The sequence below is a fragment of the Ambystoma mexicanum genome, chromosome 2q, assembly GCF_040938575.1.
Source record: "Ambystoma mexicanum isolate Mex_15411 chromosome 2q, UKY_AmexF1_1, whole genome shotgun sequence".
Lineage (NCBI taxonomy): Eukaryota > Metazoa > Chordata > Amphibia > Caudata > Ambystomatidae > Ambystoma > Ambystoma mexicanum.
The window spans coordinates 703,056,763-703,082,674 of record NC_090924.1 but is presented as its reverse complement, the minus strand read 5'-3'; the positions used below and the strand labels follow the sequence as shown (position 1 = coordinate 703,082,674).

Here is a 25,912-nt window from a genome sequence, read left to right as displayed (position 1 = left end):
TTTTTCTTTTTTTACAGGGGCAGAATGCAGCTCAAAGGTAAGCATAAACTTAATGACACTTTGTAACTTCTTTTTTCACAGGGATAGTTACCACACTAACTTCTTTAGCAATTAAGTACTTTTAAACTTTCAAGGCAGAATTCCTTTCTTATCCAGTCCTGCCCTAGTCTATTGCTTGAATTCTCTGAGTTGTCATCCTCTCCAGCGTATTGAATCTCATAAACCTCTGTATAGGAGTAGTTTTCGGGACCCCCAGGTTGTTTGCATGGAAGCGTCACATCTGGCTCCCTGGTGGCTGGACATCGCTACAGACGTCTTTGCTTCATCTTCCTCTTTGTATTCAGCTCCAGTGATTGACTTGCAAACAGCTTTCAGGTTCGGAGTATTTATCAGGAACTACAGCACAACGTCTGCAATCTCTCCCTGCAGTTTACAGAAAGAGGCAGCCTGGCTGTACGATGAGAACAGCCAGCCCCCTCCACCCCCTCCCCCTCCATTGAGACATGGTTCCTTTCAGGCAAGGTGACAAAAGGCTGCAGAGTTTTGGACTCCTCCCTTACTTCCTGCTTTATCAGACACTCTGGAGCCTGGGCGTGGAATACAAAGGATTCCAGCCAAGGAAGAAACATTCACTGAGGTCGTTCCCGCCTAAAATGGCACGGGAAGACCTCAGAAAACTACAAGCAAATGTAAGGGAGGCATGGTATCACAAGTATGACATTGACACAGGAGTTACAAGTTTCAAAACCTTTATACAATTTCTGGGGTTTGGAAAAACTCCTACTTTGCCCTAAAGCTAAGATGGGAGTAGTCTCTACCATCAAATTGTTAGGGAGAATTCTCATTTATGGCTAATTTCCCTCACCTAGTGAGTTCCTCAGCAGCTTTGCTGGATTTCTGGGGTTTATTTTTTCCACCTGGTAAGAGTGTGAGCCTTTCTCCCACTCTTAGATGTGTTTTGCCATGTGTCTTTCTACTTTTTGTGTGATCTTGGGCTCTGGAGCCACACCACTCCATGATCCCCACCTTTGTGAGTTACACAGCAGCTTCAGTGCAGTGACACAGGGTTGTCTTTGAGACTTCCCTCTGATTCAATTTTTCTGGGGCTGACTACTGTCCCCCAGAAACAGGTAAAGTTGCCATTCACTTTATATAGTCACTTTAAACTACAGACCCACTACACCCCACCTTACATGGGGTATTGGAAAGGGTTAATTCCTACCGCTTTTTGTCTGTGCCTCTCTGAGCTTTGTTTTGCTCTCAACATTTAGACTTGGCTGGTGGCAGTGGTATCTACCCTAACTTTTTTACCGTGATTATACTATATAAACGTGGTACTGTTTTAGGCTATTATATTAGCCTCAACCTTACACCCACTTGACCAAATACTTTTTATTTTGGCTCTGGTCGGGTTTAGTAGCCATTTCTTTTTGTTAAAGTCCTTCTTGTGTTTTCCTGTTCGCGCCAAACCTGGTTTGCCTGGTTTGCCTTCTTTTTTTGCCGACCTTTGGCGGGCTTCTGTCCAGAAGCCCTCCTTTGGTGTCTGGGTGTCTAGGCGGGCTGAATGTGAGGGAGGCGTTAGTCACCCCCTGCACAGGGTCTCCTTGGAGACCCAAGTCACACTTTGTGTCGATTGGCTGAGGTGGTTGTTCTGGCCGCCGACACGACAGAAGCTCCAGGAACTGAGAGTCTGCCGGAAACTACCAGGAACAACTGCCATGGCACCAGCTTTCTTCAATGAATAATGTACTGTGTCCAACTTGGAGGAATTGGGTTGAACCCTTCTTCCTCACCAAAGGCTTGCCCTTTTCTTCCTTCCCTTTTTATAACTTTTGCCTCCTTTCGTGACAATATCTAAGTACTCCTGGCAATCTCGAATCGTGAACTGTACTAACCGTGTGATCCTCGGCAACAGAGGACCCCTGTTACACTTGACACTAGCGCAGGCCTATTGACTTTTATCTACTCGTTAGAAGGTGCCCTCTGATTCTACCTTCCTTGACAAAAGTATTGCCTATGATTTTGATCCCCAATTTTCTTGTGTGAATTCATGTGCTAAGTGTGTTTGACTACTGTTACATTTCTTCCCGTGGGTACACTTATCTTTAGTAAGACTGAACTTTCATTACTGTCAAAAAGTGATTGCATATTTACTCCCGGTACGTCTTTGTTTCACAACACCGGTCTGTCAAATCCCAATGTACTTAACTTGAATTTATCTACACTGGGGAAATTGGTTGTGTGTAGTATGTTTGAAGTGTGGTTTTATTTTAATAGAAGTGAAGTGTTTTGTGAACAGATGGTTTAAAAATAAATGTACTTATATTCTTTAACCAGAAACCTTGAGTCAGTGTTTGCTTGAGTCACAGAAATTGTAGTCCTTTGTGTAATCTCTACTACTCCTCATTTGCTCTTGAGATACGTCTGGCTGCTCAGCCATTGCTACCACTTTCTCTGTGTAGTACAGGCTTGTACCAAAGGTGAAATTGTACTACCACTTGTAGTCTTAATTGTGTGTAGTGGTCGCTAAGGGTACTGCACAGGATTCTGTCTAACACAAATAATAATAAAAATACAGTGCTAGTCAGTCAAATCAAAATGGTCTATGCTAACAAAACCCAATGCCTGCCCATTCTCTTCTACAAAACATGTGTAAAGGGGAATATGTATGGAAAGGAAAGTCAGTGTTATAACAAAGGATCAATGTGCCTGAGTTAGCTTTCCTCAAGTTAGACAACGCGGAGTAAGGTGGCCCCCGTAAACAGCATGACGCACTCTAGCTCAGGTTATAAAAAAGACAGTTTAAAACGTGGGTCGAGGCCCGCTTGGCCTTCCACGTTAGTCACTTATTCCAGCTTTTGAAAGTTCCTTCACAGTTCAACAAAAGTTCATGTAGGTCTCCCTCAGCCAGGCTAAGACCTCGTAATCGCAGCGCTTGAAGGGGTTCCCTTCCCCAATCTTCATTCACATTCTTTAGGGGTCCCCTTCCCCTAACTTATTTCATGCTTCCGGTCCCCCTCAGTCGGGCTCGGACCTTTCACTGATGTCAAAGACTTTCGAATGTGCAAGGCTTTTACCACAAAATTCTGCAGGCCACTTCGACTTTCACTTTATCTCTTCCTAATGTACTCCTACGTACCATCCCTTTCCTCCATACCCTGCAGGAAACTGAACCTTTTTCACCAGCAAACCCTGTTTTCCCCTTTTAAATCTAGATAAGCATGTGGCGCCGGCCCAGGAGCATGCACTCCCCGTCCTCTTTTCTACATCAACGGTAGCGGACAGATTTCACCAGCTCTCCTGGGTTAGGTCTCCGGCCTTGTAATTCCACGGGCTCTTCCCCATGATACTTTTTTTTCCTTTTTCCTTCCATAGTGAATAGTTGAGAATTTTAGGTGCTCTGTCCTCTGGTGCCATGCTCCTCCCTGGCGCATATACACAACAGCGGGATTCAGCAGGTGTCTGGCCTGTGAGTGTTCCTTCACCCTGCCGGATCCACACACGGTCTGCCTCAGGTGCTTTGGTCCAGACCACGGCTGGAACAGCTGCTCAGCGTGCAACACACTTACCCCGCGTTTGTTGAAGAACCGCCTGGCCAGTTGGAGGGAGCTGTTCGCAAGATCACCACTGGAGAATCTAAAGCAGTACGTCAGGAGGAAGACCAGGGCAAAGGTAGGTGCCTTGTCCTCCTCTGCACCCCGCAACGGCGACTCCTTCCTTGGGAAGCATCCAAGCAGGAAGGGCCTTACAGGCCCTAGGACCAGCTAGGATACTGAGGCTCGAGAAGCTACCTGCTACCTGCTATCTGGCTGAGCGGTCCACGAACCCTCCCGGTCCCACTGCTGAGGACCTCAAGACTCTTGAACTGGGGATCTCCCCGAGGGGCTCTGCTCTGACACCGGGCTTGATCCCGAAGGGGCACCTAAACGCATTGCAAGCACTATCGGCACCATGGCCAAGGGCAGTCCGTCTTCCAGGTACCTACCTGAGGTGCAGGGAACGTCCAAGCCTTTGCAATCAAGTGCACAGGCGGATGCTGGGCCCAGTACTCTGGTCGGCTTGCAGCAAGCACGTGGCACAGTACAAAACAAAATGGCGGCGCTTCTAGGGCCTTCACATTCCAAAGCGCTAGCATCGGAACGCACGTCAAGGTGGGATTGGTCCACGCCAGTTACATGGCCCACCTCATATCCAACTGCATCCGTGCCAAGTCGATTCTCAGACCCTAGCTATGCCAGGCCACTGGTGGCGAGAGCACAGCAACAGGTACAGGTTCAAGGACCCAGTCCCACAGGCTCCTCACCAGTTTGTGAGGACAGGTTCTTTGAAAATTCTTCACCCTCATGAGATCCTCTCAGATGAGTACTATTCTCAGGGGGATCATCCAGGACACACGCCCTCCTGTACTGCCTCAACCTCCTGTGAAGGTCCAGGCCTCGGTGCCTGTGCTGGCCCAACGCGACTGCGACGAATACCAAGTGCTGCAGGTTCCCCCAGCCTTGGAGCACGGGGGACGCATTCGCCTTTCCTCTGGGAAGGACTGTTTCTGTACGCGTTTCCTCCTTTGCCTCTGCTACTTCGAGTCATCATTCAACTCACTGCGGTGCAGGATGATCCTCGTCGCTCCAGCCTGGCCGGGGCTAATCTAGTACCTGGACCTTCTCAGCATGTCAGCGTTCCCTCCAATCAAGGGTGGTCGCATATCTTCCCGCCAGGGAAGGAGGCGCAATCCTGCACCACGGCACAAGATCGCTGACTGCCTGGCTCCTGCAGCATTAGAGTTCGGTGGATACGAGCTGCCTGTGGACTACAGGGCGGTTCTCGACAAGGCCATGGCATTTCGTGACTGGTGCCAGTCGCCGAAGATTAACCCTTTGAGGGTAACGGCTCCTCAAGTCCTACCATACTTGTTCTCTTTGCTTAAGTCGGGGATGGCGCATGCCTCCATCAAGGTGAATCTGGCAGCTATCTCCTGCTACACCATATCTCCGGGAAGGTGTTCTCTATTCTAGTTAAGGAGTTCATCAAGGGACTGTTCCGATCGTTCCCTCTGGTGAAGGCGCTTTCCTCGGTGTTAGGCAGAAACCTGTGCAGTTCCCTTAGGGACCACTGCAAAAGATTTAAGACTACAGGTGTTGGCAGTAAACCCACTTGGTAGCAGTCCGCACCACCCAGATTTACCTGGTAGCTGTGGCTGAGCAGTCAGACTTCCCTCAAGAAGAGTTAGGCAGTATGCAAAGTATACACAATAGGCACTCAGATACAATAATACAAGCAAACACTGACCAGAGCTTTGGTATCAAAGTATATAATTATTTATTTTAAAACACACAGTTGAAACACTCCAGCACTCTTATTGTAAAATATTCTAAACACAGTTACTATTGTAATATATACACCCCTTTTTCCTTATCAGATTAGTCACAGTAAAACACCACTTATTTTCATACAGAGGTGAGCGCTTAACTAGATTGCACTCTAATAAGTTTGTGAGAAAGGGAGGGAAAAAGACAGAATATGGAAAGGTACACCACTCTAAGATTCAGGAACACTGTTAGCAAGGCAGAAGAGCAAAAGTCACTGGTGAGCCAAAGTCCAAAGGCTGGACCCACTCTTAGAGAGAGCAGAGCACAAATGCGCCCAAGATCACAGTTACACTAGGCATAGAAAGTCTTGCAGAGGGTTCGAAAAGAGTTTAGAGAGGCTTTAGGAAAGTTTAGCCAGGGTGTCCCAGACTAACCCAGGTTCGAAAGCCGGTGGCTAAATCTACCCCGTACAGTCGGTAGCAAGGGAAGCCAGGCGGGACACGGTACCTTAAGTGGGAAGGATCCTCCAGCGGTGGCAGTTGTTCCTGGTAGTGGGTGCAAGTTGCGTCGTCGTCCAGGGGAAGAGAAGATCTCGACTTGGGGGAAAGATGAAGGTCGTTGCACTACCAGGGCAGAAACCAGCCGCAGAGTTTTCCGGTTAAAGGTGGTATCTTTGTTTCGCGGTCGTAGTAAAACGTGGTATCCCGGTTGCCGGGGTGCTTGGCACGGGCAAGGCGGCCACGAGGTACGTCGAGAAAGCGAAAAGACGGTGAAACTGGTTATCCCCACCAGTCAAAGGAAGAAGACTCTCCGGCGGGAGATCTCCTCTGTCGTTGGGAAAAGTGGTGAGGCAGTCCAGCAGGGCTCCACTGGTGGTGGTGTCGTGGCAGGTCGGCTCAGCTTCTCCCTCGTCGGATTCTTAGGTCCTGTGGCGACTTCTGAAGTTCCAGTCCCCAAAGCCCTGCATTTATGCAGCAAACCCCCATTCACTCAGCCTAGCTGTCACTCAAACATGCTAAGTGGTGAGCCGGCCGGCTCACCACTTGGGCCAATCAGGATGGAGTGCGACTTGAGTTGCCTAGGCAACTCAGTCCAGGGTGCCTAAATTTCCCTCCACCCCTCCTAAGTACCCCAGACAGAGTGGCACCACTTTGGAGGGCTTCTGTGGAGAAGCCCGCCAAAACATGGAACAAAGGGCTCGACTTGGATTGGAGTCACAGAAGAGAACACAAACGCCATTTCAGAATCAAGTTTTGGCAACAAATACCAACCGGAGAATTAATATTAATTAAATAAACCGGCGGTATGTTCGAGGCTACCGTAAATAATTAAATAAAGGTAGTAGCCTAAAACAATGGGAAATCCCATAGGAAAATATTCGCGGTAGAATATAAAAAGTAGTATCCACTGCCACCAGCCAAAACTCGATCAGGGGGGACGGAGACGTGCCCCCTCGACTAACAAACCCCGGGGCAATTCAATTGCCCCATCCAGTACGTCCAAAATATGATGGTTTGTACTGGTTCTGTTCAGAATTTAAGACTAGTAAAGTCAATGGTGACTTTACATGCCCTGGGAGACAGTAGTCAGTCCCAGGGTCTGGAGTCTATACTGGGGGGTCACTATGACACCCCTGTGTTACTGCACGGAGGGTGCTGTGTAACACACATCACAAAAACACATGAAGCCCTATGGAGTAAAAGACCCCATAGCCCATTAAACACATCTAGATTCAAAGAAACACACTCAAATCATGTCCAAGAGTGAGGGTAAAAGAGTCTCACTCTTGGCAGGAGAAAAAAAAAATAAACCCCAAAAATCCAGCAAAGCTGCTGGGGGACTCACCAGGTTAGGAAATTCAGCCTAAACAGAGAATTCTCCCTAACACTCGGTGTGGGAACTCGAAGTGGTGCTGGCTAGGCTCATGGGATCCCCATTCGAGCCTATGCATCAAGCGCCGCTCATGTTTCCTGTCTTGGAACACAGCTTTCCTCGTGGCCATCACCTCTGCCAGGAGAGTAGATGAGATCCAGGCCCTGTCCTGCAAGCAGCGTTACTTGACTTTCCACAAGACTAGGGTGGTGCTGCGGACACACCCCTCCTTCATGCCCAAGGTTCCATCGGAATTTCATCTCAACAAACCATTGGTGTTGCCTGTGTTTTTTTCGATGCCTTTGTCGCCGGCTGAAAGGACTTTGCACTCGCTGGATGTGGCCCGAGCGCTGAAGTTGTATGTGGCCCGCACAAAGAGTTTCCGGAAGACTTGTCATATTTTTGTGAATGTTGGCCCTGTGAACCATGGGAAGGCTGTGGGCAGTATGACCCAGAGCTCAGTGATTGGTTTATAGGAGAAAGACAGTCTAGAAACGAAAGTGAAACTGTTTTTTCTTTTAGTGAGGCTTCCCACTGTGACGGGGAATATTCATGGGCATGTGAATCCATGCCAGACCCCTGCTGGAGAACAACAGTTACAGGTAAGTAACTTGCTCCATTTCCTTTATGAGTTTTATGTATGTATAAGTGGGAGGGACAGATTTCTTTTGTTAGTGTTTTCCTTTAGTTTATTTTGATGCAGAGGGAAAATCTGTGGGGTTAGGGATAGTGAGGCGTTTATCAATCCCTTATGAGTTAATAAAATGGCTTCTTGTGAGCAACCTTTGCCAAGTTGTCTGCTTCACATTTCTGACCCCTCATAGAACCCCTTTTACCCCTTTTTGGTACTGTTTAATGAAGATATGCTGGCATCTGCATTTTATTATTGCAGCACAGTGCTCCTCGAGCTCCCCTTTTTATTTTACCCGTGTTTACACATGCTACCAGTGTACCCTTTTTTTCCCCACCTGTATTTTATTTTGTGAGATCAGCACACCCCACCTTAAGTGGAGTGCTGAGGGGAAACAATGTGTCTTAACTTATTTACTGTTCCAAGTTAATCTTAGAGGCTGGTGGCAGTGTACCTTTTTGCGTGACTTTTTGTGGACTTTTGTTGCAGGCTGCCTTTGCAGCTGCGGTCACCCTTTGCCTAAAATGGTGGCTATATTTTTCGGAGCCCGGTTCTTGATGGCGTGTTCTTTCTTGATCGTTCTTCTACCTGCTTGGGTGGGGGATGTCTTGATGGGTCTTTTGTTGTTGGCCGGCTTCCGCCCGCCCAGAGACTGCCTGAAATGACAGGAAGTGGAGGAGGTGGACGAGACTCTCCTGGTTTTTGTCCTGCAATGTGCCTGCCTGGAATCAGTTTGCACTGGGAGGCTGGCTATCCCCATTGGACAGCTACCCGCGCCCCAACTTTGAATGGATGCATGTCTGGTGATTGGTGGGTCAGCCACTGTTCCTGCATAAAAGGTGAGGCTCCTGGAGTCCTGGAGCAGAAACTGATTTGACCACTGGACTGAAGATCCAAAGAGGAATTCTTTGGACAGTGTCCACCTGCAACTGCCAAGTGACTGCCAGAGCTGTTGAGTGTCCGCTGCTGACCCGGCCTCGAGTTCAGAGCTACAAGGAAGATCTCCTGAAGATGACTTCCTCCTCTGGGCTGGTGGGCCTAACCAGTCTCAAGACGACTTGCATCTGGTGCTGTCCCTCGAAGAGCTGCAAACTCCAAATACCCTGGGACCTGTGCTATTTTGTGGTGCATGGTTTTGTGAAATGCCTTTTAGCCTGAAACCTTGTGGGCATCCTTCTGGGCCTGCATTGAACCTTTCCCGCTCCTAGATGTCCTCTCAGCCGAGTGGAGGACCTAGAACCAGAGAAGTCTGCTGTGCGACAACTGTCGCTATCCCGAAGCCTGTGAAAGGCTCCAACGAACCTGTGCTGTGAAGATCTGCTTGGCATCACACTGCAAGAGCGCAACTGTCTGATCCCTTGCAATGTTACTTCTTCAGCCGCCAAGGCCAAGAAACCTGTACCGGGGTCTGCGGTCGCCTCCCCTTGGGGAACGTCCTGTGGCATCGTGTTCTTCATTGAAAAGGTACTGTCCTGCTCCTAGGTTCTTAACTGGAACTTGCTGTTTTGTTCATTTGTTCCTAGGGGCTCTATTAGCTAATCATTGCACTTCTCCAGGGCCTACCTTTAGCTACATTGGGGTGGACAAGCCAGTGTGCTCTACTTTGCCTTGAGTCACTTGTCCTTGTTTCTATCCGGCTAGGGAAACTGTAAATTTCCTTGCCAAAGCAAACCTGATTGTTACTATCCTGCAAACCTGAAGAGTTTTTTGCTGGATTATGATCCTTTCATCCCTGAACTCTGCTTTCTTGCCTTGTCTCATTCAGCCCTGGGTGCCCCAGTGTCCCCTCTGACTTTGTGAGACTCACCTAAGATACGGCTGGACTTTCTAAGATAGGCTAAGCTAAAGTTATAAAAAGTTAAGGTTCCTATAAGTTTGCATATGTTTCAGGAGGTTTGATTATGTAATGTGTTCCCTTTATTGCTATTTTAAAGTATATAACTGTGAATATTGCAACTTTTCTACTATTATATTATTGTGTGATAGTATTTGTCTTACATGAAAGCTACAAGCCTTAGTGTATCCAAAGAAATGCCTTATTTTCTAGGGTGTAAGTTTCCTTGAACTAGGTGTATTCTCTGAGTACTGTGGCCTCACTACAGCCCTCCTCCCTCCTAAACTAAGCCTGGCTGCTCAGCCATTGCTACCAAACCTTTGGGTAGTTCAGACTAAACCGAAGGGGTTTAGCTGTTCAACCAAGGTGGGCTTTCAAAAGTCTTGTCACACAGTACTTTGGCAAAACCCCCCTAACACGAGCGATTTAAGAAATGCAAGTGACGCCGATGCAGGCCTCTTCTGGACGCCTCACTGTATGGGTGTAGGCGAATTCCAGCAACCATCTCCTCACGCAGGCAAGGAGAGGCATCCTTCCTCCAGTCGTGGTCACATAATCTTCTCTGACAGGATCCCTTGATGCTGGGGCGCTGAAATTCAGAGTAAAGGAGACTTGTGTCCTGAGCTGTAGATTGCAACCACGGAGCGGCAATGGTTCTGGCAGTTAGCGCACAAGAGAGCTGGTCAGTCCACAGGGTGTCTTCCAGGGACTCTTCCGACGGTTCGTGGCGGCTAGATCCTCGAAGGTATTGACTAGTTGGTCAACCGCTCAGGGTCTTTGGCGATCAGGTAGTCCCAACAGGGGCTTCACCAGGCCAGGCACAAGAAGGGATGCTTGGCCTCTTCAGGGGTCATCTTCGGATCGTCAGTCTGTTCTTCTACACGGGATTCTTGACTCCAATGTTGATCTGAACAAATGGCTGCAAGAGTCCTCTTCTTATCCAGGCTGGGAGCAAGTCCAAGCCCACTAATACCAGGGAGCTGATCCATTCAACCAGCCAGTGGTGGTCCAGTCAGGGACAACTACTGATTTCACAGATGCCCCACTTCTAGACTCTTGCACCAAGGATGTGGAGTGAAACCAGACGGTCCCACCCTCTTCCTAGGCCACATACATACAAAGGCATCACTAGCGCACGAAACAAGCAGCTTTCTCGAGCAAGTCCATGACCGCATAAGGGCTTTCCTGACATGGCAAGGGAGAAAAAATGCCAAACTACAATGTGGCCAAAGAACAAACGAAAATGTAGTAGCGCACCATGTTAAGGCACGAGCCACACTTAGTAGGCATATACGGTAAACTCGAATGTGATCACTAAAAATAATGCAAACATTTCATAAAATGTACCTGCTGCCTCCAGCTTGTTTTTAGGCACATATAAAAGTAACCAAAAATCCCAAGTTTAAAAAGCTACGGTGATAACAATGTGTACCCCCATTGCAATGCATGGTAAGATGCTGTGTGCAAGGTTAATATTTTACAAAATGCAAAAGGAAAACCTAGTTTCCCAGTACTGATAGTCTGAAGGATTGATCAGTTTCCCCATAACAAATGAGCCAAGGCAGGTGGAAGTGAAGCTGAAGGTTTTACTTCCCTTCAAAAAGTCAGAACCTTTCAAAAACAGAGCCAAAAGAAAGGGGGTCCCTAGAAACTATGAAGGGAAAGTTGCAAAAAGATCAATCTTATTTAACACCACCTAATAGACAAAATTAAAGATTTCTGAACCCTTGCCAGCCCTCAATTTGCCACTTAACAGACTCAATTTGAATTTGTGAATACAGCTGATCTTCTAAAGTTAACTTCTCTATTGAAAGGTGAACACACTGCAAACACATCATTTGGACTGATCAGGGGTGTCAGCCAGGCTTCTTCAGATGAAAGCACCCCCTACATTCAGATGTTTAATACCCTTTCAAGTTCTGACAATTATGAGACTTAAGTTATCAAAAGTTATGTAACTGGTGATGCCTTAAATTAAGCATGTATTTGTGCATAATATTTTCTAGACCAAGATTGGCTTATTGTTTAATTGCCAAATTTCACAGGATATAAGCAGTAAACTATGATTTTGGTTGTTTCACCAGGTAGCACATTAGACCGTCTGTCGGATCTTTCTGATGTCTTGAATACTGATGACGATCTTCTTGGTGTGTTTTCTGATGATCTCGTAAAGACTGGAAGACGATCTGGTATGCCGCATAACAGCATTTCTGAATTCTTTAGTATAACATTTCCTTGGTAGCCCTGTTTGGTTTTGTAATTCTTCTTTAGTTTTGCATACTCCCTCAGTAGGACCCATATTCTTGTACAAAATTTTACATTTTGCACACTGCTTCAGCTTTGATTTCCTGCAAGAAGCTAAGCAGTTAGTCATTCTGCACAGATCACCACTATCGTTTCATGAGCTTAATAGTTCATGCTTTGCACTTCAAGAGGAAAGCATTTATAGCTGTAGCTCCTTTTAACTTAATGCATTTTTGCCACCTTTAGGTGGCGAAAGTGTGCTGGGTTTTCTGAAAGTATATTACATCTGTGTTCTGTTTTTGGAAGCAAGTCCAGAAATGTCCTGGTTTTAAGAGAACATGCTTAAATGCTAATGACTGTGCCAAACTGTAATGGGTATTGTTAAGGCAGTCTTTTTGCCACCCTCTTTTAAGGATGCCACTGCAACCAACCCTAAGAAAAAGGATTGAACACCTGACAAAGGGAAGCCAAATCTCTTGGGTAGCATGGGGAGAGCAACAAAGCTCAACTTTAAGGTAGGAGGTAGTAGGTTGGTACAGAGGTACAATTAGTACACAAACATCCAGAAAATATACTGAGAAATATATACTTAAATACAGTCACACATTTATTTATTGGGTATTTATAATGCACCTATACACCAAAAGGTTTTTCAAGGCACAAGAAGATAAGAGGGGGTGTGCAGGGATGAAGAAAAACAAACAATGGTCTTACTAGGCCTTTGTAATCTGGTCGTGCAAGTGCAATAACAAGACGTACCAGTAGGATCTGGTGCCCTTTAAGAATTGGAGGAAACCAGTGTGAGAAACCGGAAGGTGTCTCGCCTACTAGTTCCCGGGGGATCTGTCATCCAGGTGGCTAGGACAAGGCCATCGCTTTTGGATTCAGGTCCTGTTTGTGGACCAGTGTGGGAGGATCACCTGGGTGAGGGCTCTTCAGGGAGTGGGACACCGGATGGCGAGACACGGTATCCCCTTCTGTAACACCTTTACCCCATCCTATCAGGTAGGATACTTAAAAAGTCAGCCCCCCCCCTTCACAACGCCAACACTTTCTCATGTATTGATGTCCCAATACAATGGTCATGCAATTACTGACCATCGCGCACACCTGACTTCCATTACAACTCCCCACCCAAATAAAAGGTGGTGCACAAGAGCACACTCTGAGCGAGGCAAAGCACACAAGTAAACAGCAGTTCCAAGATGGCAGTGTAACACGAGGACAAGACTGCGAAACAGTGAGGGAAGGTGCCTTTGGCCTTTTCATCAAGAAACCGTTACTTTCACGAAACCTCAAGAAAAGAAAGCATAAAACTTGGAAAATAAGCTGAGGAATCCTGTATTGTGTCTAGGAGATACGGGGCCCTCCTGCGTCGATAATTAAGGCAGGGAGAATTGCCCTGCTGCTGTGGTACTGTCCTTGGCTCGTACAACAAAGCGGCGCCATTGAAATCAACACAGCCTGTGAGTTGGAGATTGATATCAGACCGGTGTGTGTTGAAGCCAAAGTTGCAAGCAGCGACATTGTATGGTGAGCGTTGAAGCAAACGGTGTATGAAACGTATTTGATATCCAACGCAAGTAAAATTGTACAACAGATAAGTGATTGAACTTTGAAATCAAGATACAATACCTTTGACAGAGTGGTCCGGCACTGCGTGCGTGCTCCTTCGAAGGTCTTTGCAAGGTGTCCAACTGGGAGTTGAGATAAGTGAAAGAGTGGCAAAGAACTGTGCAATGAAATGGTCCTGGGGCAGGTCAAGCAAAATCCTGTGCACAGTTGAGTCTTCGATGTTGATACTGCCAAGAAAGGGGATGACAAAGTAGATAAAGTTGGTCCCAGCCCGAAAAAGGGAGATCAATTTAAAAGCTTGTTAAAGCAAGTTTGTTAGTGAATTAAATTGGTCCTAGCCCAACGGAGGGAGACTGATTGAACATTGTGTTAAAACGGATCCGGGTGAACCGTGAATGACCTGAGAAATTGGATACATGAAAATCCTACGAGCATTGTGTTAAAGAGAATCTGAGCCTGGCTGAGGGGGATACCAGGTGATTCACTGAATCACCTGTGAAAATTAGTTCATGTGAAAATCTAAGAGGAAAAGATCGTATTGTTTGTCGCATCAGGCCATCTGAAAGAAGAGACTGAAAGGCAGAGAGACTTGGGCACGGAAGGCCCTGATGCGAATATTTTAACTGCACCCTTGTGCTAGAGAAGCCGGAGACTGTGTTAAGCTCAAGTGTGCCGCCTTGTCCCGTGCTGATAACATGGGGAAGAGTGGCCAACGGCCTGAATATCCGGAGATATCATTTCTTGAACACTTCTTGCTTTTACTTAACATTTTTTCCTACACTATTTGTATTTAGAGGTAAGGATTGGCAATCGTCGTTTTTTGTTTTAAGTATAGGAACTTTTGCTGTTGGAGACACCACTAGGTCTGCATTATTATCATTTGATGGTCGTAGCTTGCTCCCATCTTTAGATTTAGTATTGGATAGGTGTTTTTCAAACCCCTTTTGAAGTTCAATAAACACCCTTGAACTGTGGTCACTTATGTCTGTCTTACTGTTCATACCATGTCTCCCTTACACCAGGCAGCCAGTCAAGAGGCAGAGAGGGACATTAGCAGGGGAGGGGGAGAGCCAATGAGGAAAAGAAAAGGAGGGCCTTGAGAAGCATCTGGAACTCAAGGAGATCCGGCTCAAGTCGGAGAGGGGCATGGAGGCAATTCCAGAGGGAGGCACCTGCGGAGGAGATAGATCTACCCTCCCACTCTCTGCTTGGAAACGTGTCTGATCTGCAGAGTTGGAGCTCGAAGACCGATGGGCTCTAGCAGGGAGGTATTTAGGGAGAGTGTTGGATGTAGCAGGGTCCCAGGCCACAGAAGGCCCTGTTGATTATGCAGAGAATCTTGGACCTGATCCTCGCAGCATCTGGGAGCCAGTGGAGAGGTTTAGGGCTGGAGAGATGCAGTCCCTGGCTTTGAGGCCCAGGGTAAGTCTTAGGAGGGCTAAAGGGGAAAGCTACCTGTTGAAAAGCCAAGGAGAGAGGATAGAGCCCTGAGGGACACCACAGGTAGATAGTGAGATGGATGAGAGAAAGGAGCCCATTTGACCCCGAGAAGGTTGGTCAGAGGAAGGTCAACCAGTCCAGAGCCATTTCTATCAGATGAAATAAGTACTTTAGAGGATAATGCACAGTATTAAACAGATGCCAAGTATATGTATAAAAACTGTAATGCCTAGACAAGGACTCTCCCAACCCCATGTATATATGCAAATCCTTTGCCAAGGACCAGCACCCAACATAAAATAACAAGGGGGTGGTGAGAACCAGTATACTTTACAACTCAACAAGTAGGTAAGCTACAAATAGCCTGCACATCCCAACCCTAGTAGGTGTGAAAAGGTCGTAGGCCTGGTAGCCAGCACCTAATACACAAAAGCTTGTGGGATAAAAAAGGGAAATGCAAGTTAACCTAAAGGACAACTAGATTCACAACATCTAGGCCTAAAACTCGGCATTCCCTTAATTTAGACCACCTTATTACAGTATTAATGCCTAATTGCCCAGAACCATACATTACGGTTCCAACGAGAATGGGACATTTGTGAAAATTAGCAAAAGTGTCTAAACCTCAATGAACATTTCAGCAATAGTTACATCCCTGCTAAATTATCTGGAAAAATATACACAATGTTACCAGTTGCCATTGGTGTTTCGTATAAATTTAGCAGTGAATAAATGCAAGGGATGACTTTAAATATGGATAGAAAATCACGGATAAGTATTGAAATAGCGAGCGTTAGTCTATTTTTCAATGAACCCCTAGGGGGTTCCAGTAGAAATGTCCAGCGTGCAGGTAAGCACCCCATAGTCGCTTTCAGGAGAGGTTCAGTTCCATAGGAGATAAACGCCCATCCACCCTGAAGTAAATAGGCTGCTCTTCTCCACAGGTTGAGGGATGGCACATTTGCCTTGCTAGGACTTGAACCCTCGGCCAACGAAAGCCAAAGCAACGCAGAAAAACAGACGCTCCTCCCAGGGTTTCTACCCTCAAGGCGGGAGTGAAAGATCCAGCGAGGGGGTGTCTCATAAAAACAGGGAACCTGAAGACACATCTTACAGCAGTAGGGCGAACAACAAAAGGCAGCAGTATGGCATTAAACGGTCCCAGGATGAGGACGACTGTTGGCACCTTTTAGACTACCTGCCTAGACTGACGATCCAGCGCAAAAACAACCTTGCTGCTCCACAGCCAAGCAGAAGTAAATCAGGGCGGTAAAATGGTCCAGAAACTGTCCCAAAGTGGAGGGCTCAACCCAGTAGATGTGGAGTCTCCAAGAAATCCGGTCTAGACTTCTGGAAGTAAAGAACCCAAACCATAATAAGGCCCAGATACGGCACTTGAGGGCTGTACAAATTGCCAAAATGACACAAATACTCCTCTGCCAGGTCGGCCTTTTCAGGGACAAAGCAGCAATAGAGCACGTTGAGGGCAGGGCAGAACCAAAATACCCCAGTGGATGGGGCTTGGCTACAGGTCAACCAGCCAATCGCAAAAAGGGGCTGGTGGGCAGGTTGTATGAGGGCAAGTTCAGGGACCTTTACTCGCTTAAATCAGTTCAGACCAGTATTGAGGCAGCCGTGATGAGCTCACAAAAAGCCCACATGGTCAGAAGGGCCATTTTGATGCCACCTCGGAAAGCCCTAGAAAATGGCCTGGAGCAGGATTTTAAAAAAATAACACTGGTGCCTCAGTGCCTACGAAAAAGGTGAATTGGGTAACCAACGCAATATAATTGCTTGCACCGCTGGTGAAGCCAAAATCGAAGCACAGCTGCCACCAACCTATTCCCTAAAGCCAAGTTATATTGCACCAATTACACCAGGAAAGAAATGGGTTGCCTGGGAGGCCCCCTTGGGACTGGCCACCTTAGGGGCGACCCAATACCCTATGCCTTATTTAAGGTATAAGGGAAATAATGGCAGGGGGCCTTCAGGAGAAGATATTAAGAAACTGAAAAAGACGAGGGGAAAAAGCAAAAGGTTTAGGGGCCCCAAAAAGTGACCCTAGAATCAACCGAAAATAGGATTTCTGGCTTAACATGCCTGTACCTTAATTGTATATTTAAAAGCTATTTAGTGATCATGTTAAGATATCCCAAGATTAAATTTCTATTTCATAGTCACAATAATTAGAAACCTCTCTAGAAATTAGAGTACATGTATTTCTATTATAAAGGTGATTTTGATGGTCTCTGCACATTGCAGTTTTTTCATGTTCTTCACACCCAATATGTTTCCTTTAAATTACTTTAATGTGTTAATCATCCATTTTATCTGGTTTGGGTCTTGGTTTATGCACTTTCCATGTCGAGAACTCATCCTCCCTGTTCGATAAGACCCTAAACTGTGTAAAGTCCATTGGTAGAAATAACCTACTTTCGTATAAATAGCAAGCTTGCAAGCATTACAGGTTGTGTTCATAGACTGTTTTAATTCATGCATATACCTATTGCCTTCGGTTTATTGAATGTCTGTGATCTTTTTGAGCACTTGCTATTTTCTGTAGTGGAGTTACTTGTAAAGTTCTTCATTACAATGTTGCTAGGAATCCGGGACTCCCCTTCAAGTGACTAAACGGCCTGATTCGTTTTTTAGTTGCATACAAAATACCAGTTAGTCCCTCTAAAGCTACATCTCTTCCTGTGCTTTGACAGAACCACTGTTAAACATTCTTGTTGTAGCAGCCCTTTATTTTTTTAACCAGTCAATCAAGTTTGAAACTTAGCACCTCACATGATTTGTTTTGACTGAACAGCAGTCTCCCCTCAGTGCATCTCTTATCCTGCTCTTATACCTTGCATTAAAATGTTTTTCATAAGTGCTTTAGTGCATTCTGCTACAAATTCTGCTGAAGTAATGTTTTTCAGAGGGTGTCATGTTAGATTCTTTGAGACAGTGCAACACAATGAATGCATTCCATGGCTGTTTCCACCAGCTGATTTGTACGTCTTTCAAGGATTAAAAACCGACTATACTTGTGTAGGCCATCCTAAAACAGGTTGCTGTTGTGTTCTGTGTTCACTGTAGGTAGGTGGGAGGCATTCTCGCTTCCTCCAATCATGGCACGACTAGTCACGCCTGCAGTCCCGATAGGGGAAAGCAACTTCAGAGCATGCTAAAGTGTTTGAAAAGGGGCCCAAGAGATCAAAGTTGAAGATCAAATCAGTTTCCTGTGCCACCTCACTACCCAATCGATCAGGCATTGGATCCATTGGTCCGACCAAGTCAGCAGGTTTCAATCATAGCTCAGGAATAAGCAATTCCTATTCTGGTAACATGTTAAAAGTACTACCCCCTCCCCCTCTCGTTGACTGTACTGGAGGCGTTAAAACAGTCCACTATTGACATTTTCCATCAAAAATGAACCAGCAGCCTGCTGCTTTTTTACTTATTTTCAATACTGTATTCCTTAGGGAATGGTATTCCCCACACCATTGCTGATCATGCTGTTTCCACCTCTGCCCTGTGCATCTTAGGCATCTGTGACTTCTGGACCACCCACCTTCAAAGCTTTTTAATGAGATGGATTTTCCACATTGCTACAATGGATTTCTAAATTCTGGCCTGGTGGACAGAGTCTAGGAGGCCACCCTAGTTATAGTGAATAGGGAGAAACTTCTGAGAGTTTAGCCAAACCAATAAAGGTAGCATGGAGAGTGGCCAAGGTTAAATCTCAGAAATTGTGAGTTGGGTCAAGGGTCCACAATGAGTCCACACAGTGAAGTAATCAAGGATTATTCTTAGACAATTTATAAAAATATTTTCTGATGCTTGTGAATCTGCTTAGAATTACATGCTGTGCATATAGTCCGGCATCTAGTGATAATCGCTGGAGTGTATTTCAACTTTCTTTCTAAGATCAAAAAGGGATGTCGACATGAGCGTGACTCTAGCACTATACCTAGCGTGACGTATAGTGTACCCAAAATCCTTTACACGTCAAGGACCCACCGATTGTTTTTTTCCGCCTATCTAGGTAGCACATGCAGAGCTCATATAGAGTTTATATTGCTTGTCTACTTTTAAGAGTCTCGCGCTTACTTTCATTGACAGCTGCCTCAACGGCTACTCAACAAATGATCCTGCCTCCCAAACGGTCCTTACACGGATGACTCCGCGACTGATTCCTTGCAGCTTTGGGCCTCCGGCTCAGCCTCGCAGTGCAGAGTGGGGCCCTGTTATTACTGACTTTCTCCTGAGTATGCCTCTTCTTTGGCCCGCCTTTTCTTTTTCCTTCAGTCCTTCTGCCATTTCACTCCGTGATGGAGCGAACACACTTTAAATTCTGCCTGTCTTGCAATGGTAAATTTCCCTGGAAAGAGATCCTTGGCCAGTGTAATCGGGGTGCTTCTCTCGTGAACATGGCGAGTCGCGTTGCAAGACCTGAAAGCTTTTTCAGCCTAAGACCGTAAAAGACAGGCGTATTAAGTGGGGGGTGCGAGAGCCCTACGCTATGCGGGCTGAGAGTTGCCGTCGCCTTGGACGCACAGTCTGTCAGCAGCCATGGCTCTGATTCGGAAGCAGTCAACTTAACAGTGGAACTGACACGTATCCGGCCCTGACAAGCATGCCATCGACAGCGCTATGGGGAAATCTCACCCCCGCGACAAGGGCAGGCATGCTACACCTAGGCCTAAACACACAACCCCTACGCTTGCCTCACCGGATCCACCGGCAAACCCTTCGCCCGCTGAAGGATTTGACTGGTCCTGCTGAACCTCGTGGATCAGCGCCCTTTGCGCACCCGCCATCAGGGCCTGCACACGCATGAAGTCTTCTTCGGCGGGCGTTTCCATTAAATCTTCACCCTCTGATGTGGCAACATTGAAAGACGTGTCAAAACGGGCCCATTTATCCAAAACTCTCCAGAAGCTTTGGAAAAAGCTCTCTAAAGCCCGTTCTCAGGTTCTAAACATTTCCGGCCTCTACTCTTTCTAAAACCCGGCAGAAGGTTCCTGTTCTCCAGCATGGGGTCTGGCATGGATTCACATGCTCATGAATAGTCCACGTCATCAGGCTGGAACTTCTCAGTAAAGAAAGTCAGTTTGATTTGTTTCTGAACTGTCTTTCTGCTAATAACCAATCACTGGTCTCTGGGTCATACTGCCCCCAGCCAATGACTGCCCTCTACCTAAGCCCCTCCTCTGGCAGCCATCTTAGATTTGGTAGCACATAAAGTGGCAGTAGGACCAAGAGAAGAGGAGTGTTTGCATATGAATCCATGCCAGACCCATGCTGCAGAAGAACAGTAACAGGTAAGTAACTTGTTCCTTCTCCAGAATGGGGTCTGGCATGGATTCACATGCTCATGAATAAAGAATACATAGCAGTACACACATGCACAACCACAGGAGGTGGCAAGACTCGACATTATTTCAACATCAAGCATCTCTTACCTCCTCCCCAGGCTCACCTTCAAGCTAACCGGTTTCTTAGCACTGCTTGGCTGACTCTGGACTCCTCCCTGGAATCCCGGTCGATGCAGTAGAATCTCGTGAAGGTGTACAGATCAGATCTCTAGAGTGTCCTTACGGGCTCAGCACAGATTTGGACAGATGCAGCCTTTACACGACGATGCACTTGAAATGGGCGCAGGTCTCCTGGTATTGGGATTTCCGCAGCTCTGGAATCTCCTAGGACCTCGGGAGATGGCTAGTTTCAAAGTTTGTCTTGGGACTGTTTGTTCCCACCAGCCAAAGGGAAGGAGTCCTCTTCTGAGCTCCTCTGTCGCATAGGAAACAGGGTCAGAATAGCACTGGTCGCTTCACTGTCTTGCAAAGGGTCTGCAGGCGTCTCTGGTAGTCTTCTTCGGTTACTTCTACAGCGTGGGGGTCTGGCATGGATTCACATTGTGGGATATATTGACCCAACTGGGCTGTACTTAGCCACATCACCAAGCTGCGCATCTGCAGAAACAACAAAATGGCTGCTCTGGCTCCTGTGAGAAGCATGGCCTCAAAACTGCATTTTGCAGCGACAAAACAATGGCTACACCATCTTGCCAAGCACATATTGGACAGGATGGAACAAGGGGGCACACTAAGGGTGCTTGCCAGTGTGGTGTTACATATACAAAAGAGTGAAAAAGCAGTGCTGCTTTGCTGCCAGCCCCAAAGTCCCCATTGAAAAGGGGGTATTTTAATTTAAAATGATGCTGCTCTGACGCTATTTGTATCTGTTCTTTCTCAAACTACTGTTTTTAATGAGGCCCTGCCATGCCCATTCATATCCCCATTGTGCTTCAACAAAATCAAGTATGACCCCTGAATGACAGGCCCTGTCAAACCAAATCTGAAAAAAAAAATCAACAAAAACTCTATTTTCAGCTGCACTGGAAAAGCTTCACTTTTTAAGTTACAAAGTGTCAATGATCAGTAATTCAAAGAAACTCCAGCTCTGGGCTATGTCAATTTCAGTGCATAGGTGGTTCAAACAAACTACTGCCTTCAAGAAAATAACTATGGCTGCAAAACAGTGTGGGAATCCAGATGGAAAGCCAGAAACCGAATTTGAAAGCAAAGTGCTAGCAGCTGTACAACATGTGTAAAAAAGGGCTTTGCAAACTAAAGTAGAAAAATGCTTGTTGAGAGTACTATGTTGAACAAAAACCTCTTCTTGCCTAGCAATGTGAAAGAGGATTGTGCTGTGAAAATACAATGTATGAGAGGGTTCTATTCAGCAGGTTTTCTTCCAATTCAGAACAAAAATAAATAGAATTAAATCAAACTTCAATGGCTGCAGGGAGGGATGTCCGCCAAAAACAGGTTTCTGCTGAGAGGATGACAGAAACAAAAGGGGCCCTCTCAGTAGAAACTAACACCCCAGTGATAATTACTAGGTTGGATAGAATCTGGTCTTTGCTGAGAATGGAATGGAATTTCCAGGACACGGAAGTGTGAAGTGGAGAAGGGGCAATAAACCTTCAATCAAGCTTGGAAATCCCCACCTTACTCTGGAGGAAATGACAATTGGTGGTAGCTGAAAGCAACAAAAATGGTCCAGTGCAGGACAAAGGAGCGCCCGTCTCTTTCCAGAGACTATTTTAGAAATAAGCTTTAAAGACTTTTATCTTTGCAGCAGGACTTTGCAAAAATATAAACATTTAGCAGTTTAAATGTGATATTTGTGGCTTTCAAATAAGAGGTCTTGGCTGTCAATAGCATGTATCGGACACAAACGCCAGAAGAATGTGAATCATGGGGAAAGGACAATTGATGGAACGTTAAAATTTAACAGAAATAGGCCCTATGATAGTATGTATGCGCGTGTAAAGTTACAGAATTTTAGGCTGAACATTTCTTGGGGCAAAATTGGATTTTAGCTAAAGTAACTGTGGGAGGTTTTTGGACATTGTAAAACTCCCATCATAATTCTGCCCTCCTGCCCTTTAGATCCGACCAGCTGAGAGCGAGGCAGAGATTAGCACCCCTGACCAATCCAGTGGGTTAGAGGCTTGTTTAGCTAAGCCTGCCCAGCCATATACTTCTATGACGTCACTATGCATTAAAAATAACATGACTCTAGACACACTCTCTATTCCTGAAGTTCCTGCAATGCGTTCCTGATCTACTCCATTCATCTTGCTGATTCCAACTACAAGGCCTAAGCATTGCTGATCCTGTCCCAGCAAGGTCATTGATCCAAAATAAACCCACTACTCTCCCATTCACAAAAAATGTAAAGCTGTGGTATCTTTTGCATCCTGAAATCAGCCTGGCTTGCTGCCCACTCACTGCTTGCCCACTAACTGCATCCAGTGCTACCTGTGCCATCCAGTGATCCGAATTGCCCAGCTGTTTGCTATCCAGTGACCAGACCTTGCCCAGCTGACTTTTTCTAGGCACGCCGCTGTGTGGTGACCAGACCGTTTTGACTGTCCAAAAATCCCAAAAGTGGATTGAGTGTAATCCCCACCCCATAGAAACAAATAGCCTACCTTGTCTTGCCTTTGTCCTTATCCCACTCTCCAAGTAGTCATATTTATACCCTGGTAACTTCTTGAAACTGTTATAATTATCCTCGTATCCTGTCCTTAATGTTTAAGTTCTAGCGCCTTCTCTTTTCAATTTTGTCTGGTGTAAATTAAAAGCCCTTAGTCATATTTGGAGTAATCAAACTAATTTCCATATATTTTATTGTTGTGGTTGAGCACTGGGGGGACAAGGTTGACCTCCTGAATCAACCTTGGAGCTTAATGTGTTCCTCTTTAACAATATAGTCTAGATAATTTCGTTTTAAGTAACCTTTGCCTTTCTTTTAAAACTGAAGTTTTCACTTTAAATGCTCTATTTTCCTAAAAACAAACCTCACTCTACCTTCCAAATCTCTATCAATTCACCAGCAAGAGACCTATTTTCACCTCTATATTGTCCCTGTGATATACATCAACCCCTCAGCCACAAAACCGCAGTCCAAATCAGAGTATTTCACCCGTTTTTATTGAAAACCGTTTGGTTTATTTAAAGCGGGAATTGAGAAAATTGCGAGTTTTCTCACGGGTCATTTGGCTGCAGCATGCTCTAAACTTTTCACTCGTTTTCGAATTGTATGCCTCTTGCTGATCCATTGCCTGGTGATTGCCAGTGATATAACATACATGCTATTGTGATAAAACATATGTATATTGTAATTTAACCACACATTAATTATTTGTAAAATAAATTTTAGTGTTATTTTAGGCCTTTGCTAAGGGTTTAAAGTCCGTTTTGCCTCTTATTCTGTGAGGGATTCTATTTTCTGCCTCTTATTCCTGACTACCTGCTGCTTCTTTCTATCCACTCAGAATTCGATTATTTGTGGGTTGAGGGAACACTGCAGGGGGAACCTTAACATGGGTGCTCTCTCCTAATTCAAATAGTACTACTATTCAATTGTGCTTAGTATTAGTATGTTTGTCTAGAAGGTTAATCAAGTGTATTGCTTCCATTTTCATTTTAATTATCACCCCATTGGTGATTGCTTCCCCACATTAAAAATTGTATGATTTATTTTGAATTTAAAAATAAATTTTGTTATTTTCACCAATCGGCCTGGTTCATGGTCCATTGTGACCCGGGGTATTTGAAAAAAGGGTGTGTGATACGAGTTGTGTACCATCTCAAATTGAATCCATTTAAAATATAGAGAAAGGCACATCAATTGAGCACTACATCCTAGGCTGAGACCAAGGTGCGCGTCGCCCAATTGAAATCCTTAACATGCTCATGGATATTCCCTGTCAGGCTGGAAATTCTCGGTAAAAGAAAAAACAGTTTAACTTTTGTTTACAAACTGTCTTTCTCCCATAAACCAATCACTGAGCTTTGGGTCATACTGCCCCAGCCAATGAATGCCCTCTCCCTAAGACCCCCACCCCCTCTGGCAGCCGTCTTCAGATTTTTAACCACATGTTCCTGTGTTGGGAGCCCTCATGTTTCACTCTTAGACCTGTCTGCGTTTTTTGCCCTTTTTGGCTAGGAAAACCATATTTTTGTTCAATCGAGTCCGTGTGCTCCATCAGTTCTTCATCCGATTAACGGAGATCAGTTTTAGGGCATCTTTCATCACCCCTAAAGTGTTTCTTCTTGGAAGTTTACAGAAGGCCATCAGGCCTACACTGTGCCGGATCATGTCTTGGGAGAAGGAAGACAGGGCTTCCCCCTTCAAGCTCTGCACCAGCTCCCGTTTTGCAGAATGTTTTCATGGCCGACGACCATTCCCAGTGCCTTTTGTTGTCTTCACCCGATGCACAAGGATGAAAATTGCGCGATCTGTCGTGGCCTTACCAAGCTGCACTATGAAGGATCAGCACATCAGACTGGTGGCGTGGTTCAAAGCCAGGGCCTCTACCCCGTGTGGTCCACAGGGGCATGCCTCATCCGGATACCACTAGCCAGAGTGGGCTTCTAAGTCCTTTGAGGGCGCTCCATGCGTGGGGGCCCAAGACTAGTCCAAGCATCGCAAGTCCGCTTCAGTCAGGGTCCCGCGACGGCCAGAGCGAGTTCGTCTCCAGCAGCCTCAATCTCCAGCCATCGCTCCAGTTCTACGTCGAAGAAAAGCTACTATGGGGAAGCTGCGGGAGAAACCGGAGGAAGCCAAGCAGAATGACTTGCATGTGAAGGCCCAGGGGATCCAGGCTGAATCGTCCTCTATCGAGTTGGTGGTGACCTCCCTTTCAAAGACAGAAGGGGCTGGCCTGGCCCATGGTACCCCCACGACAGCCAGGTGGCTCTTTCTCACAGGAGGGAGGCGTGGGCCAAACCAGTGGAAAAGACCCTGGAAAAGATGATGCCGTCCCTTAGCCCGAGACCGACCCCTCAGGTCCCGAAAAACAGGGGGGTGTAGAAGCACTCCAGGGCACGGATATTTCTTGTTCTGATGTGGAGGACGAGGGTTCGTCCACACCATCACGGAATATGTTGGGCACGACGACTGGAACGTAGAGTATGTACCTGCCGGAGGCTGCGACTGTCGGCGGGGACGGCGACATGGGCGCTGGGCTCAGCGGCCCTACTCCCCATGCACCTCCCAGAGATCCGTCACTTGATATTCTCTCGACACTCCACACACTGGTGTTGGAATTTGAGAAGAGGATGCCGACGGCACTGTCAATGGCACCACCGGCGACGGCCCCGTTGACACTGACAACCTGGCTCAAAGCCAGGGCCTCTACCACTTGTGGTCAACAGGGACATGCCTCATCCGGATCCAGCCAGCCAGAGCGCACTTCAAAGTCCTTTGAGGGCGCTCCATCCACAGGGGCCCAAGACGAGGCCAAGCACCGTGAGTCCGCCGGAGTCGCCACGCAAGCCGGTCCCGCAACGGTCAGGTCACGTTCATAGTCTCCATCAGCCTCAATATACAGCCATCACTCCAGCTCTTCCTCAAAGAGAAAGACAGCTATCCCGGAGAAGCTGCAAGGGAACCCGGAGAAGGCCAAGCAGGACAAGGTGTCCGTCCTGCCAGCTAAGGCAC

The 25,912-nt window shown here is 46.4% G+C and overlaps 1 protein-coding gene across 7 annotated transcripts in view; it reads left to right on the top strand.

Annotated features, from left to right (window-relative positions):
- Window positions 1-25,912, top strand: part of KMT2C (lysine methyltransferase 2C) — a 2,745,351-nt gene that overhangs the window by 1,284,440 nt on the left and 1,434,999 nt on the right. For 6 of the 7 annotated variants that reach the window (XM_069647923.1, XM_069647921.1, XM_069647920.1 and 3 more), the window contains one exon: window positions 11,728-11,832. The exons of the other annotated variant lie outside the window; for it this stretch is intronic. In XM_069647923.1, coding sequence (XP_069504024.1) covers window positions 11,728-11,832 — 105 coding nt within the window. The remainder of the gene's footprint in view (window positions 1-11,727; window positions 11,833-25,912) is intronic. 7 annotated transcript variants of the gene reach the window in all.